Here is a 17938-nt window from a genome sequence, read left to right on the forward strand (position 1 = left end):
AAAGAGTGGAGATTCAAGGGTAGTCCACCACTTATACTCCTGGGTTGTACACATAAGGGTTTCTTTCATGGTTAAATTGTATTTCTTTTCAGTGAACGCATAAACTCTTTGAGCAAAAGCTCTAAGCTGAGTACAGTATAGTTATTCCAGGTTAAGTATGATCTGTTACCCTTCCAAAGATGATAGGCCTCCTGCTTCCCCAAATAAGCACATCTACAATCATCATTGAACCATTGTTTGTCCTTTACTCGGTACCTTAGTACAGGAGAAGGGATTCTCATTCAAAGGGACAATAGGATTAACACTACTATACAAAAAGATCATGTAAAATCCCATTCCAGTCTGCCTGAGATATCATATAGATCTTACATGAGTACGATACATCAGGAACAGACTGGTTGGTCTTCACTACTAATGAAATCAAGGCATGATCAGAGTCCCTACTGGAGAACCAACCTTACTTGTTATAAGGCCTGGGGAGTCAGTGTATACAAGGTCCAAGCAGTTACCAGACCTGTGAGTAGCTTCACTTAGAATTTGCTCACAGCCTAATTCAGAGGCAAAATATAAAGCTCTTAAGCCATGGCAATCAGTAGAAGAAACAGAATTTAACCACTCCCTATGGTGACCATTGAAATCACCAACAAAGAAAAAAAGAGGCCTTTCTATCATCTTTTATCTTAGTTATAATGGTAAGAAGACAATCGAAGATAGAATTATCCATGTCTGGATTCCAGCAGATCGAACACAAATAGAAGTTGTTATGCCTGCCACAAACTTTTATTACCTGAAGCTCATGACATCCACATTCATAGCAGGATTTATGAGAAGCAGGGTATTCAGTCCTAATATACACCGCCATTCCCCTGGCCCTAGGGATGGCATCACGTTGCAAGATTATTGGCTTCTTAAAACAAGTTATAAGGAGCTCAAATGAATGCCTCATAATAGAAACCAAAGTTTCTGAGCACATTGATAATTTTATGAGCGATTCTTACACCATAGCCACTCCCTGAATTCATAGCTTTGTCAGCCTCATCTGCTTTGTGGTCTAAATACTCTTTCCAGTCATTCCTGGCTTTTCTTTAGACTTCACTGTCCATACCGGAATACTTAGCATGCTCAGGCTTGTAATTTTCATTACTTCCTTGAAAACTTTCAACAATCAATTTCTTTCTTTGTCTCCTTTTTATATTATCCCATGTTTCATTTGATATCCATGGCTTCCTCTTTGTAATTGCATGTCCCAAAACTTCACTATCAACTGACTGATATATGGTCTCAATATCTCACCATTCTTCATCAATTGTCTGTTCTTCATATCTCAAAGTCTCTAATACTACAAATCGATTCCTACATTCAATCACAAATGTTTCCCTGTGCTCATCTGCTAGAAGCTTAGTTGTATCAATCATATGTATTCTATCTACATTTCTGTTGGGTGCTTTCAGTTCTAATTTCAGTGTGGAAATGATCACTACCAATATCTGCACCTTTATAGCTTCTTACATTTCTGAGTCCTCTTTCTCTCTTTATTAATGGCTATGTGATCTATTTGATTTTTGTAATTGCCACATGATGAAGTCCATTTATATTTGTGGATGTCCTTGTGCTGGAAAAGTGTACCTCCAATGACAAGATTGTTTGTTGAACAGAAACTTATAAAATGGGCCCCATTTTCATTTGTAACTTTTCCAAGACCCTTAACACCCATCACATTCTCTATAACTTGATTATTCCTTTCAACTTCAGCATTGAAGTCACCAATCACAATTCTCATATCTCTCTCCAGGATCTCATCTATAACACTCTGCAATTCTTCATAGTATTCCTTTCTTCAGGGGAATTATTTGTAGGTGCATAGCAAACTACAATACTCATATTGCACTGGCTTGATTTAAACTTTACAAGCAACAATCTACCATTTACAGCTTTCCACTCAGTTAAAGCCTTTTCTGCTCTTGGTGTCATCATCATTCCTACCCCTTCTCATCATTCCTACCCCTTCTCTTCCAACTCCATCTGTTATTCCTCAATAGATATTGCCGTGGTCTAAGGTTTCCTTGCCAATCTCCTTACAATATAGGCTATATCACTTAGGTTCAAGATATCCAAACTATATATCATAAATTCCTTCTCCACTTTCTGTAACTTCCTGATCTGATTTATAGTTCTAACATTCCAAGTACCAATTTTAGATTTTTCTTTAGTATTTATGAACTGGAAGAGTCATAGCACCCCGTAACGCCCTGAACTGGGGGTCATTCTGTCATCTTCGCTTTCCATTGACTGACTAAATCCATAGAGTATTCATTGGCCAAGTTCATCAAAGGATAGCCAGTTCTTTGCGAGGCTCAGTGCCTATCTAACTAAGGCAGGTGACCCCTCCTAGTCCATACTAATTCCAGTAAGATCATTCGCCAGGCATCTGGATTAGAAACCGAAAATACAACTTGTCTATCACCCTAAACCCAATCTTTCACCCTGTTGCCAGTGACTTCATCGAGATTTAGAGGGGCATTTCCTCTATACCCAAAGTTCTCGTTACTCCTCCGGGTTGCTCATCTGCTTTTATTGTATAACCATTGGCAAACATGGATTGCTAAGATATACTGCCTAGCACGGTATAATACATATTGTATATATTTATTATGTCCCCATATCCCCTTAGCGAGGTGGGTATTGGGTAATGTCTATGGTTTGGTCAAGGAAGTCAAGTTATTTTTAAGAATTCTTACCTGAACCAGTCACATTGCTAGTATCACACAGTCATGAGATTGCTACCGAAGCGTGCAAATGCATGCAGATTTAGAATAGGTGTCAAGGCATTTCCTCTTTAGTGTGTGTAGCACGGAGGAAGCCCCGGGTCAAAGACCAGCCAGTTGGTTAGGACTTCAACTCGCCTAAGGGTGAGACATCCTTATTAAAGAGCGAAAGGAGTTGTATTCGTGATGAAAGAAATGACAAATTTGAGAATAATTTGTATTTTTCCCAACAATACAAACCTTGAGCTTTGTATACAAATTTGTTCTGCCATCACCTATGCCCCTGCAAGTCCTGCGTGCAATCAAAAGTTTAGAGAGAACAAGAGATTGTGTGTCAACAGGTTAGCTTGTACTACCCAGTACCCTCCGCTAACTAGCAATGGAGTAGTTACACCTTGCTAAAAGTTTTATGGCTGGTTTTCCAGCTTCACTGAAAGAGTATTCCCTAATAAAGAGCTCAAGGTTTGTGTCGTTTGGAAAAGCACAAGTTATTCTTAAATGTGTTATTTTTACCTGATTTGGTGTTGTAAATACAGTAGGGTTATGATTGAGTTTAAAGTTCAGGTTAGTTAACTTTGCTTTTAAAATGTTTCTGAATTTATTATTAATTTAGTTTGGTGTGGCAGATTGTAAATTTCTAAGCTATGATGGGTATAGAACCTCACAGCAGTAGAATTTGGTCTTCTTGTTAAGTTTAGGGAACACAATTGGTTGAAAAAGGCAGACAATACCTTGGTTTATTCTTGGAAGTAGCACAAGGCCTGTCACATTCCCTGAGTCACCACATATGTAGATGGTGGGGTTGAATAGTGAGAATACTGTACATTTATTTAGATAACCTTCGAAACAGGAGTTTCTTTGGACTCTTAGACAGCACTTTGAGGTGTGTGTAATAGTTGCTAAATTAATGCTAATTTTCATAACAAAGTTACTTATTTCAATACCTACCAGCAATTATTTTTTTTATCTATAATGTTCGACCAAATATCTAATGAGCTCAGGTGGGAACTAACAATTCTTGCTTCTATCTGTTGCACCTGGCAAATAATGTATAGTCTTCTCTATTGAGGAGTAGAATAAGGAACACTAGGGTAGTCTATTAAGATGGAGTTTTAAGTTTTTATATAATTAACAAAGCTGTGCCTCTATGAGTTCAGCTTTATGAGTTGCTAGTAAGTGTTGAGATAGGTAATTTTATAAGAATTAGGTTTTTGGCAACTTCTTACATCCATATGTTTATGTAAATATATGTTTTTTTGTTTTTTATATTTTGTTATGTGGCTATGGTGTCCTTTGGTTGTTTATCATATAAAATTTTAACAGTATGGTATATGCAGTATGTACTTTGGTAGTTTAATCATTTATTTAGGAGTTTCACTGTCTGTACAGGATAATCCTGAAAAGTTAATGTTCAATGCTAGAAATATTTTAATCTAAATTTCTCAACCTTTTTTTCTTTATAGTGGGGTGATATAAATGCAATGGTTATGAAGCAGAAGTCCAAGAAAGGAACAGCTCTGATTGAGTATAAAACAAAGACAGGAGCAGTAAGTATAATTACTACATCCACACTATTTGTTTATTTTAACAACATTGTAAACTAAAAGTGCCATTTTGTTTGTCACAAATTGTTACCCACTCCAACTTTCTCTCAAGGAAGAAAAAAAAAAGAATGCCAAGTCCCATTAGGTGAATTGCAGACTTTGCGCCAGATCTGAGTCTTGGCTATCACTCAATTTCACTCTTTGCTTGTCTATGTGTTGGCACCATCATTCCCCCTCTCGAAAGATTTTTCACTTATTTTCTTATTCATTTTTTCCACTTTCATTATATTTTATCTTCCTATGTGAAACACATTCTATATTTTGACCTGATAAGTGTTTCACTGTCTGCTTATACAATGATACTGTTTTTGTTTGGTTGATAGTACTGGGAGAATGGTAAGTACAGTTAAATGATTTTTCTTCTTTGAAAATTTATGTCAGGCTAATTTTTGCCTATACAGTCCAATATGTATGGTTAGGTTGAGGAATGTACTTTTTCTTTAGTAAGAATATACCAATATGGAAATGTTGATAAAAAAAATTCTGATTGTTTGTTAGTGGTAGCATAGCCTTTGATGGTCAGGTTTTGTAGGTGAGTGTTTGTTACGGAATATATGTTTTTGTAGTTGAGATGCAGTGGTAAATTTCTCTCATTAATTACTTTTCAAATAATCTATATAGGGAAATTTTATATATACACTGTTATTGTTTCTCATACACTGTAAATTATGATATGGAAGTTTTGACTCCTCTTTTAAGTTCTTAGGTATGCATTATATAAATTTAAGATTATCACATTTTACATTGTCTAAGTTTCTACCTATTATAAATTTTATTGATATTGAATTGTGGTGAAGGCATTTATAAGTTTGGATTTTGCAAAGGTCTTTTGAACATGTGATGCCCTTTTTGGAATTTCCAATGCCATACAGAAATCCTTTGATTGCTGTTAGGAAGTTTGTATAATTGGTCTTAATTTTAGTGTTGCCTTTAACCGTATTAATTATCAGGCCCATATTTTCAAACATGGAAGTAGGTGGGTCTTTTCATAGGATCGTTACTTAATTTTTAAGTAATAAGAGTGCAGCGAATAGCTGTTGATGGGCATCAAAGTTACTTTAGGAATGTAATATCTGGTGTTCTCAAGGTAGTATTCTTAGCTCATTATTTTTCATGCTATATCAGCATAGTGTAGTTTGACATAGAAAACAAACCTTTTGAATATGCAAAAGATAATACTCTCTTTGCATCAATTCTATCTCCTGAATGGAGACCTTTGATTGCTGAATCCCTTAAGGGGTCCTGCTGGCTATTGCCGATTTTTAATGACAGGACTTTGACATTCATACCACTTAATAAGGTGACTTAGGACATCTCCAATCTGCTTAAGATTTTTGCCGCTGACCTTCGTTTTTGTGACACCAGGGCGATTTATCCTGAAAATGAGTGTTTTTCAAATTCTATCTGCTCCCTTGATAATTATTACTAAAATCTGAGATTACTGCCCTGTATAGACCTGATATAGACCTTCAATAATATGAAGAATTTTTTTTTTCCTAAAAGCAATTTTTTCAATATTAAACTTACCCGATAATCATGTAGCTGTCAACTCCGTTGCCCGACAGAATTCTATGGAGGGATACGCCAGCTATCACAATACTAGAAGGGGGTGTATTTACCAGCGCCACCTGTGGCCAGGTACTCAAGTACTTCTTGTTGACACCTCCTCAATTATTCCTCTGTCGTGCTTCCGGCAAGACGTTCTGGGATACGCTTATGTTCTTGGAGTATTTTCACGATTTTGGTGAAGTATTTCTCTTTGATTTCGGCTGTCGCTTTACTGGAAACTTCTATATTAGCTTAGTTAGCTTTTGGAATTAATTTGATTAATTTTGGTGACGAGAGAGTATGAACTCTCGTTCACTTTTCAATGGCCGACCCTTCCCTTAGACGGAAGTGTTGGTGTCTAAGAGAGTATAGACTCTCTTTCTTAATTTTGCTATAAATAAAGTTATAGATTTATTTTATATCTCTCCGCCTCTTATAGGCCTCTTCGATTAACTTCCTTTTATTATAAACTCATTAAAATTAATTTTTATATTTGTTTATATTCGACCTTCCTAATAGTAGGCGGTCTTTTACCGAAGTTAATAAACTTTGAGCCCGTCATTTCGGTTTTACCTGTTAACATATTATGCTATTTCCGCCACAGAGTTTGAAAGATTTTCTTTGACAGTCTCGTACTGTTTTCAAAGCTGAACTAACGTTTTGTTTTGTCTCTGCAGTTGTTGATGTTCAGAACGTTCAACTTGCACTCTATCGTTACGATAGAGAAAGAATGTTCACGGTTTCACGTTGCAGTAAGAGTAACCGTGTCTAGCGTTTTGTTCATTCTTTCTTAACTTAATGGTTTTGATCCTAATAAAGGAACTTTTCAGTTTTTTTCCTTTAACAATAATATGTTTTAACGATATATATGATTGGGCTCTTCTCTCAGGTTCTAAGTCAAGAGAGAGAGAGAGAGAGAGAGAGAGAGATAGAGACGGAGGGAGAAAGAGGATAAACGTTTCATTCAAGCCTGCCAGGCGTACGAGTAACGTCGTTATCGTTTTTTGCTCTTCTCCCTAGTCTCTTTAGGGGAAGAAACTAAACGTTTCTAGAGTGATCTAGTGTTTAGTCTCTTTCCAACCACTGAATTATCTTTCATTAGATTTTTCTGTTACATTGTAATTCTGTTTTCGCAATTACTAACTTTGAGAAAGGATAGAATTGCGTATTTCAGGTACAAACCACTTAAAGTTTCGAGTTCAGTGAAATAAGTGCAAACAGAAATCAAAGTGATAAGTGATTAGTGCGTGAGGGTACTTTTGTGCGCGCCAGTCGTCCTCCCAGTCCGGGACCTCTTGCAAGCTCCCAAGCCCAGGGGAGAAGCAATGTCGAAGGGCATAAGGGTTCAGCAGGCCTTGATCGGCGCACAGAAGTATTCTCGGTGGTTGTGGGCGTGTCTTACCGAGACCGTCACTCCCACCCGCAGACGATTGAGCCCTTATTTTGCTCGTCTGCAGAAGAGATTAGGGGAGAAAATAAAGGCAGAGTAACGCTGGTCTCAGGTCTCAAGACTTCTTAAACGTTAAGTCCAGACCTATGCCAGACGTACGAAGTTAAAGTTCACAACCCGAATGCAGTCATTGGGTTAGCTCTGACTCTCCTCAGTCATCAGTTGATTACACCTCCTCCTCCGCCTACACTCCCTCCACCTGTTCTCGCTCCGCCTGTGCTCGCCCAGCCTGCACCTGCTCCGCCTGTGCTCGCCCAGCCTGCACCTGCTCCGCCTGGTCGCAGCACCATCTGCCAGGCGTACGATGTTGTGAACTCTACTACAGTCCATGCAAGCACAGCTTTCGGACTTGATGAGTGAGTGTCGGGCTGAGAGTGTTGCTCCTCCGCCTCCGCCTACACTCCCTCCTCCTACACTCGCTCCGCCTGATCACAGTACCATCTGCCAGGCGTACGATGTTGTGGACTCTACTACAGTCCATGCAAGCACAGCTTTCGGACTTGATGAGTGAGTGTCGGGCTGAGAGTGTTGCTCCTCCGCCTCCGCCTACACTCCCTCCTCCTACACTCGCTCCGCCTGATCACAGTACCATCTGCCAGGCGTATGATGTTGTGGACTCTACTACAGTCCATGCAAGCACAGCTTTCGGACTTGATGCGTGAGTGTCGGGCTGAGAGTGTTGCTCCTCCGCCTCCGCCTACACTCCCTCCACCTACACTCGCTCCGCCTGATCGCAGTACCACCTGCCAGCAGTTCCACCTGCCAGGCGTACGATGTTGAGACACGTGCTGAGTTTGCTGTTCCCTGTGGTGTTCAGCCTCCGCCTTTCTTAAGGCAACCTTTACATTGGGATCAGGAGGATTATACCTCTCTTCCTCCGCCTCCACTTGCTGCTCCACCAGTGATGCAACACTCGGTTGAGGTACAACAACCTCTCCCGTCCATGAGTCAGTTTCCTCAGCTCTTGCTGCAGCGAGCTCAACCCTCCATAAGGCAAGCACCACAACACCTTAGCCTTGCGCCTCAGGAGCCTCAGCTTGCGAGACATTTACCTTGTTCTGCGCAGCCTCTTCCTCATCGCGCTCCGCTCACACCACAGGAACTGGAACTTGCTACTCCGCTTCCGCCAACCGCTCAGCAAGCGCAACCCTTGGGTTCAACCACTCATGCTAGGAGTCAGCCTCCTCCACCCATGCGCCTTCCTTCTGCTTGTCTTTTATTCAGCCTTTGCAGACTGAGCCTCAGGTGTTCCCTCATCGGAGTCTTGAAGAGGAAACCACACTATTGTTGTTCCAGCTCGTTCTGACTCTGCTGTTCAGCATACCATGGTTTAAACCCCATGCAAGCATGCATAAAGCACTCTAGCACTGGTCATGGAATTTCTGAGAAATGTTAAACGCCATGCACACGCTCTGCTTTCCTTTCAGCAGGCTCTGCTTACAGCAGGCTCTGCTTACTACATGCTCAGCATTCAGCATGCTCTGCATTCAGCATGCTCTGCATACAACATGCTCTGCATACAGCATGCTCTGCATTCAGCATGCTCTGCATACAACATGCTCTACATACAGCATGCTCTGCATACAGCATACTCTGCATACATCATGCTCTGCATACCTTACCGCATGCTTCTCAACACATCTTGGGTTGTTGCCAACTCACTAGACTGTCAAGCAGTTTCATAACGTTGCCTTCTAGTCTGCTGCTTTGCACCAGTGAACCCTCACTCAGAGAACTTAGCTTTTCTAGGATAAGGTCCCTGTAGATGAGAAAGTTCTTTTCTCCCTCCTTCTGATATTCCCTTGAGGACTCTGTCATTTGGAGGGAGCCTTTAGCTGCATAACCTCTTATGGACTTTTATTTAAGCATAACATGCTTACAGGGAAGGTAATGGTTACACTTCAGCCGCTAATCCCATCTGTTACCACACCTGCTCCCATAGACCTTGAGCTGTGTTGCATGACATGCAGTCCAAGCTTAGTCCTTGTTAGAGGATTTTTTGTTTACGGAGTCAATGTGTCACGGGGAAGACGTTCAACAACCAACAGAAGGGACTTGTTGTGACGCAGTGCGGCAACCTCAGCAACCCGTTAAGGAGTTGTCTGTACGACCCAGACAGTCTAGACAGATTCGGGTTGTCACTGTACTTCCTCGCTTGCCCATGATTGACAGTTTACAGACTGTGCAGCAGTATCATGATCTTGTGTCCGGCTCCGTCAGACGACTGGCTTTTAAGAGCTCCCTCAAGTCGTCGCTGTCTGGAGATTTTCAAATGGACTATGGATCTGACCAAGGAACTGGGCCTCCTGGTCAATTTTGAGGAGTCTCAGCTCGTTCCATCCCAGACCATTGTCTCCTTGGGTATGGATCTTCAGAGTCGAGCTTTTCGGACTTGTCCGTCGGCCCCAAGGATCTTCCAAGCCCTAGAATGCATCCAGAGCATGCTGAGAAGGAACCGATGTTTAGTCAGGCAGTGGATGAGTCTAACAGGGACACTTTCATCGCTGGCCCTGTTCATCGAGTTAGGGAGACTCCACCTCCGCCCCCTTCAGTATCATCTAGCTGCTCACTGGATAAAGGACATGACGCTAGAGACGGGCTCAGTTCCTGTTTCCGAAGAGATGAGGTCTACTGTAACGTGGTGGAAGAACAGCATTCTTCTCAAGGAAGGTCTACCTTTGGCTGTTCAGACCTCCGACCACCGTCTCTTCTCGGACGCATCGGACACGGGCTGGGGTGCGACACTGGACGGACAGGAATGCTCGGGAACATGGAATCAGGAGCAAAGGACACTTCACATCTATTGCAAGGAGTTGTTGGCAGTTCATTTGGCCTTGATAAACTTCAAGTCCCTCCAGCTTAACAAGGTGGTGGAGGTGAACTCCGACTACACCACAGCCTTGGCTTACATCTCCAAGCAGGGAGGGACTCATTCGAGGAAGTTGTTCGAGATCGCAAGGGACCTCCTCATTTGGTCAAAAGATCGAAAGCTCACGCTGGTAACGAGGCTCATTCAGGGCGATATGAATGTCATGGCAGATCGCCTCAGCCGGAAGGGTCAGGTCTTCCCCACAGAGTGGACCCTTCACAAGAATGTTTGCAGCAGACTTTGGGCCCTGTGGGGTCAGCCAACCATAGATCTATTCGCTACCTCGATGACCAAGAGGCTCCTCTTGTATTGTTCTCCGATTCCAGACCCAGCAGCAGTTCGCGTGGATGCCTTTCTGCTGGATTGGTCCCATCTCAACCTGTATGCATTCCCGCCGTTCAAGATTGTCAACAGGGTACTTCAGAAGTTCGCCTCTCACAAAGGGACACGGCTGACGTTGGTTGCTCCCCTCTGGCCCGCGAGAGAATGGTTCACTGAGGTACTGCAATGGCTGGTCGACGTTCCCAGGACTCTTCCTCCTAGAGTGGACCTTCTGCGTCAACCTCACGTAAAGAAGGTACACCCAACCTCCACGCTCTTCGTCTGACTGCCTTCAGACTATCGAAAGACTCTCAAGAGCTAGAGGCTTTTCGAAGGAGGCAGCCAGAGCGATTGCCAGAGCAAGGACGACATCCACTCTCAGAGTCTATCAGTCTTAATGGGAAGTCTTCCGAAGCTGGTGCAAGGCCAATGCAGTTTTCCTCAACCAGTACCAATGTAACCCAGATTGCTGACTTCCTGTTACATCTAAGGAACGTAAGATCTCTATCAGCTCCTACGATCAAGGGTTACAGAAGTTTGTTGGCAGCGGTTTTCCGCCACAGAGGCTTGGATCTTTCCTCCAACAAAGATCTACAGGACCTCCTTAGGTCTTTTGAGACCTCAAAGGAACGTCGGTTGTCCACTCCAGGCTGGAATCTAGACGTGGTCCTAAGGTTCCTAATGTCATCAGGATTTGAACCGCTCCAATCAGCCTCTTTTAAGGACCTCACATTAAAAACTCTTTTCCTCGTGTGCTTAGCAACAGGTAAAAGAGTAAGTGAGATCCACGCCTTCAGCAGGAACATAGGTTTCACATCTGAAACGGCTACATGTTCCTTGCAGCTCGGTTTTTTGGCTAAAAACAAGCTTCCTTCCCGTCCTTGGCCTAAGTCGTTCGAGATCCCAAGCCTGTCCAACATGGTGGGGAACGAACTGGAGAGAGTACTTTGCCCAGTTAGAGCTCTTAAGTACTATCTAAGAAGGTCAAAACCATTACGAGGACAATCAGAAGCCTTATGGTGTGCTATCAAGAAGCCTTCTCTACCAATGTCTAAGAACTCAGTTTCTTACTACATCAGGCTTCTGATTAGAGAAGCAAATTCTCATCTGAAGGAAGAAGACCTTGCTTTGCTGAAGGTAAGGACACATGAAGTGAGAGCTGTGGCTACTTCAGTGGCCTTCAAACAGAACCGTTCTCTGCAGAGTGTTATGGATGCAACCTATTGGAGAAACAAGTCAGTGTTCGCATCATTCTATCTCAAAGATGTCCAGTCTCTTTACGAGTACTGCTACACCCTGGGTCCATTCGTAGCAACGAATGCAGTAGTAGGCGAGGGCTCAGCCACTACATTCCCATAATCCCATAACTTTTTAACCTTTCTCTTGAATACTTTTTATGGGTTGTACGGTCGGCTAAGAAGCCTTCCACATCCTTGTTGATTTGGCGGGTGGTCAATTCTTTCTTGAGAAGCGCCAAGGTTAAAGGTTGTGATGAGGTCCTTTAGTATGGGTTGCAGCCCTGTATACTTTAGCACCTTTGAGTTGATTCAGCCTCCCAAGAGGAACGCTGCGCTCAGTAAGGAAGACGATCTTATTAAAGGCAGAGTAACGGTTCAAGTCGACTTCCTTACCAGGTACTTATTATTTCATTGTTATTGTGGATAACTGATTATATGAAATATGGGATACTTAGCTATCCTTTAATCTTGTACACTGGTTTTCACCCACCCCCCTGGGTGTGAATCAGCTACATGATTATCGGGTAAGTTTAATATTGAAAAATGTTATTTTTATTAATAAAATAAATTTTTGAATATACTTACCCGATAATCATGATTTAATCGACCCTCCCTTCTTCCCCATAGAGAACCAGTGGACCGAGGAATAATTGAGGAGGTGTCAACAAGAAGTACTTGAGTACCTGGCCACAGGTGGCGCTGGTAAATACACCCCCTTCTAGTATTGTGATAGCTGGCGTATCCCTCCATAGAATTCTGTCGGGCAACGGAGTTGACAGCTACATGATTATCGGGTAAGTATATTCAAAAATTTATTTTATTAATAAAAATAACATATTTTGCCAGATAAAATTTTTTTTATTATGGTAGAAAAAAAAACCCTAAAAATCAAGGGAAAAAATTAAGAAAAAAATATGAAACAAAAATTGGAAAAAAGGCTTCCTTTTATCGTTTTATAATGTATTTCTAAATTATATACCACATTTCAATGCTATGTCTTTAAAACTAAGGGAGACTATTGAATTTGAAGGTCAATAAGCACAGTTTTGAGGTAGGGGCATTCAAAGTTTTTCTTTGTATTTTTACAAAGGTATGTCTGTCTGTATAGATTGCCTTACCTTGTGTAAGACCCGGGCTCTTGCCTCTGATACAAAGGTAATATTAATAAATCATAATTATTAGGAATTTTTTGTTATTTTTTCAGCTTTAATAAGAGAAAACAGTCATTTATCATAATTTTATCATAAATGAAGATCCTTTTGCTCAATATCTTGCTTCTTTTTTTTCCTGTAAGGCAAGGCATCTCTCTCTCTCTCTCTCTCTCTCTCTCTCTCTCTCTCTCTCTCTCTCTCTCTCTCTCTCTCTCTCTCTCTGTGCATTTCCGATATTACCCTCTTCTGAATGCTTAATAGAGCAAATTTTCTTCTTCCTTATGTTAGCAAGATGTTGAAATTGTCATTTCCTCTTTGAAATTATAAAATTCTTGCCAAAAACGAGAAAAACAAACGTAAAAATGAGTGAATGTCAGAGTTCAAACTCAGACATGTACTCTCTTTGAGGTTTGTGGTAGGACTGAAGGATGAAGGGTGTAATACTACATCGTGTGCAACTCGTGGAAGTTATACTGATGCCATTGTTCACAATTTCTATTACATTAAAAGGTAATAATTATCAAAATTTATGATAACAGAAGAAATACTGCATTTTCTTGAATGGAACAATGTTTATGGTTTATTGAGTTACTTTTACTAATTACCCTGTAACTAATAAAGTAAAAGGAATTTTGACAAAATATGTCGTGTACACATTCTCCATTGCCCCATGAAGCTCAGTGATTTTTTTAAGGATTTTGTGTTTTTCTTCTCATACTCCCATATAATGACATTCCGGCCGGCCCCCTTAATTGAGATTTTGCTAAAATTAGTGGATGGTGCAAATTATGGGGCATTAAGTTGAACCTTAACAAAACTCAAAGTATGATTGTAAGTACATTGAGGACTGGCTACTCAACATCCAGATCTTTGCATTGACAGTGTCTCTTTAGCTATACTGTATACCACTCATTTGAAATTTCAGTGATGATTCTTGATTCTAAATTTGCTTTTGAGAAACACATTTGGTTTGTCTCTTCCTCGTTTGTGCAAAACATTGACTTATTGAGTCTTTTAAAGTTTTTGGTGATCAGTGTATTCTTAAGAAATGCCTAAATTTTTTCTTGTTCCAGCACTAAATGTTTTTACAAACACTTCCTCTGTGTATAGGGCTTATACTTTAAGCGAAGCTGGAAGACTAGCCATAAGACTTTAAAGTAAGGTATAACTACCCGCCCGCTAGATTATGGGGGTTAGGTGGTAGCCCGCTACCCTGCTCACTCACACACTAGTATTGTCTTGCTACTTTTGCTTTTGATTCGGCCGAGAACGGACATTACCACTCTTTACCTCTCCAACTGTTTTGACACAGCATTTTGGCTAATTAATTTTTAATTTCACAGGTGTGCTTGTTGTTTCTTCTTGTCATCCATCATGTCGACCTGTCTGAAACCTGAAAGATGCGCCTGCAGGACCTTTTTGTCCTCCCCCGAGACTGGACCCCATTTGTTGTTGTGGGCCTGCCAAGGACAGCACTGTGATAACACCTGCAGTGAGTGCCGGGAGTGGACTTCCTCCCAGTGGGAGAGATTTGGGCACCGGCGCAAGAAGAAGTCCAAAATAGATTCGTCGCCTTCGAGGTCTTCCTCGAAGTCGAAGAAACCGTAGACTTCTTCCTTGACTCCCTGATCTCTTCTCAAAGCTCATGCTTGATCTGTCTCATCTGGGGAACAGTCGAATAGGAGTATAGACCAATTAACACCAGGTCAACCCCGGGGTTCAAGGGACAGTGTTGCTTCCCCTAGAGAAGCAGCTCTGCCCCTTCCCTTGTTGGTATCCTTTTCTCTTTTTGATGTTTTGCAGATCTGGCCTTCTTTGGATGTGACCAGTCCCCCTTCAAAGGAGGCACTGATGAAGCTTCTTCAGCTGGCTACTGAAAGTAGAACTCCGGCCTCCTCAGAGGTCGAAGCCTTTTCGCCGAGGAGTGCTGAACTTTATGCACATGGAATGTCTTTCGTCCCTTCTGCCAACATTGTTGTTCTTCCACCGTCACCTGCTATTTCTGCCGCCGAAGACTACTCTCTTCCCCTGGTGAGTCTTCTCAGCCTTAAGGGGGGGAACAAAGTCTAAGGCTCTCTTCTTCTGCTGGTGTTCACCTCTCTTGTTCTAGAGTGAGGTTCCCCCCTGATACTCCATCACAGACACCTTCCAGACGTCGTCCCACCTCTCCGCAGACGTCCAGCACTTAGGACCTTGCTTCCTCTACTAAGAAATCTTGCCACCGACAACGCTTCCCATCACCACCTCGCCGGCATGCTATTGATGAAAAGAGCCCTCTCCATCATAAAGGTCACTACTCCTCGTCAATGAGGGAACATAGTCCTTGCCGCCCTTCTAGATGTTCTCCTTCGCCCTTCGTCAAAAGACTCTACCCAGACTATCTTTTATACTGTCTCTTGTTCATGACTGCCACTCGCCAATGGGTGATCGCTACTCTTCAGCTTGTGATCGCCATTCGCCAATGGGTGACTGCCTCTCTTCAGTATGTGATGGCCACTCCCCAGCTTGTGATGGCCACCCCCTTTCCCGTGGTCATCACTTGCCTGCTCGTGGTCATTACTCGTCTGTTCATGGTCGTCACTCTCCAGTTTCTTGTCACTCGCAAGTTGCTCGTCCTTCGTCAGTTGCTCATCTCTTGTTCTCCTCCTCGTCATCGCAACTTTGCTGACTTCTCGTTGTTTGCCTTCTCGGCATTCGCCAGCTTCTCGGTATCCGCCAGCTTCTCGTCACTTGCCAGATCTGCGTCGTTCACCAGGTTATCGTCGTTTTCCAGCTCATGATCGTCACTCTCCTCCTCATGACCATCACTGTCCCTCTAGTGACTGTCACTCACCAGCTCGCGATCATCACTTACTGATGCCTGATCTTCTCTTGTCAACCCGTGATCGTCACTCGGCAACTTGCGATCACTGTTTCTCTTTCAGGGACTACTCTCCTGTTCGCCTTCGCCGTCCAGCTTGCGATCACCGTAGAGATGAGGACATTCCTTCTTGCCTAAGCATGCGATCATAGCTTAGCTGATTGTATTGAGGAGATCCATCCATCTGCTCGGATACTTCAGCCTGCTTGTCATCTTAAACGCTCACCTCGTCATCCTATCGAGCCCTCCAAGACTTTGACGAATAATTTGGCTCCTGCTCAGCACTCTCCTCTAGATCTAGGCCACCACCTAGTTCAGTCCATCAGGATTTGCCCAAGCTTCTTCCTCTATTTCCCGAGGGAAGGATGGCAAGTGCCATCATCCAGCGGAGTTCCAGAATGGTGGATTTACGGTTCCTTTTCATAGCATCTGGAAGAAATCTTCAAAGGTTTAGATAGCTTCCTCTTTTACTCGCTCTTCCAAGCTAGAGCGAGAGGTCATGCTAGTGGCTATCATTGCAGGTAAGACTACTCACTCCCCTTCTTTCCAGATACCTAGGTCTCCTAGGAGGCGATATTTATCATATTGCCTCCCCAGCGAGACTCCTGCCCTTCTTAGGACAGGAAAGCAGCCTGCATGCTTTGATGCCTTGGTAAAGGTGGTGCGTCGAGCTGTCCCTTCCTTCAGAAGAGGTAGTGGTTAGTACTTCGAGGATCCCGTTGGAGAAGTCGGTCTCTAGTTCGTCCTCTCCTCCATCTGACCCCAGACGTAAATCACCCGGCCCAGCTCCTTCCAAGGCACCATCCCAGAAAATGTTTTTCTCCCATCAAGAAGATGAGAGGAGCTGCAGGAGGGGCAGAATTGCCCCAATAGGACTTCTCTCAAGTTCAGTTGACACCAGTGCTTACAATTAAGAAGAAAAGGAGAATGAAGAACTAGACTCCTCCTATTGGAGATACATTCCATCCTCGTACAAAGGGAGGTTCGAGATATACTCATATCCCTCTGATGCCAAACTTCCATCTGTCGCTGATAAAGGTTGTCCCTCTGCAGCTTCGCCCTGTCTCTAAGGAGACAGAACACCCAGCTGTAGTCCCTTTGTCAAGAGAAGTTCAGCCCTCTTTTAGGCAGGGGGAATCCTCATGACCATTGCTTCTGGAGGAATTCTTTCCTCCTCGGAGAGAGAGACGAAGTACTCCAAGACGGTGCTTAGGGTGTCATTATCTCATCAAATATACAGGGGCAGAACAGGAAGAGTCGAAGTACGCCTTCTGGCAGGTCTTGGCCTTTATAAAGCCCATCAATGGGTTAGTTGACCTTACAACAGCCCCTCAAGAGGGCAAGGACACTGTCCTTGACCACGTATATGACACTCGGCGACCTGCCAAAACCAACGCATCTTTTCCCTGGTATAAGGGAAAGTATGAAAAATATAGAGAGCAAAAGGTGGAAGTAAAGCGCAAGGTACGTGAGGCAGAGGGCAGCTGACCTAAGGTGGGGTCAGGGACTGGGTCAGTCATATGAAGAGAATAAGAAGAAGTTTTGGAAAGAAGTGAAGAGAGTAAGGAAGGCCGGCGCAAGAATTGAAGAGACAGTGAAAGATGGAAATGGAAGGTTGTTAAAAGGAGAGGAGGCAAGGAAAAGGTGGGCGGAATATTTTGAAAGTTTGCTGAATGTTGAGGATGATAGGGAGGCAGATATAATTGCTGTTGCAGGTGTTGAGGTGCCAGTGATGGGAGATGAGAATGAGAGAGAGATTACAATAGAGGAAGTGAGGAGAGCACTAGATGAAACGAGAGTAGGAAAAGCATCTGGTATGGATGGTGTGAAAGCTGAGATGTTGAAGGAAGGGGGTGTGACTGTACTTGAATGGTTGGTGAGATTGTTTAATGTGTGTTTTGTGTTGTCATTGGTACCAGTAGATTGGGTCTGTGCATGTATTGTACCACTATATAAGGGTAAGGGAGATGTGCATGAGTCTTGTAATTCAAGAGGTATTAGTTTGTTGAGTGTAGTTGGAAAAGTGTATGGTAGAGTACTGATTAATAGGATTAAGGATAAAACAGAGAATGCAATCTTGGAAGTACAGGGTGGTTTTAGAAGAGGTAGGGGTTGTATGAATCAGATTTTTA

At 42.6% G+C, this 17938-nt stretch overlaps 1 protein-coding gene across 1 annotated transcript in view; it reads left to right on the plus strand.

Annotated features, from left to right (window-relative positions):
• Window positions 1–17938, plus strand: part of LOC137629304 (dnaJ homolog subfamily C member 17-like) — a 40502-nt gene that overhangs the window by 11608 nt on the left and 10956 nt on the right. Inside the window, exon 4 of the mRNA XM_068360562.1 lies at window positions 4229–4312. Within this exon, the coding sequence (XP_068216663.1) occupies window positions 4229–4312 (84 nt within the window). The remainder of the gene's footprint in view (window positions 1–4228; window positions 4313–17938) is intronic.

Source organism: Palaemon carinicauda, chromosome 37, assembly GCF_036898095.1.
Source record: "Palaemon carinicauda isolate YSFRI2023 chromosome 37, ASM3689809v2, whole genome shotgun sequence".
Classification (NCBI taxonomy): domain Eukaryota; kingdom Metazoa; phylum Arthropoda; class Malacostraca; order Decapoda; family Palaemonidae; genus Palaemon; species Palaemon carinicauda.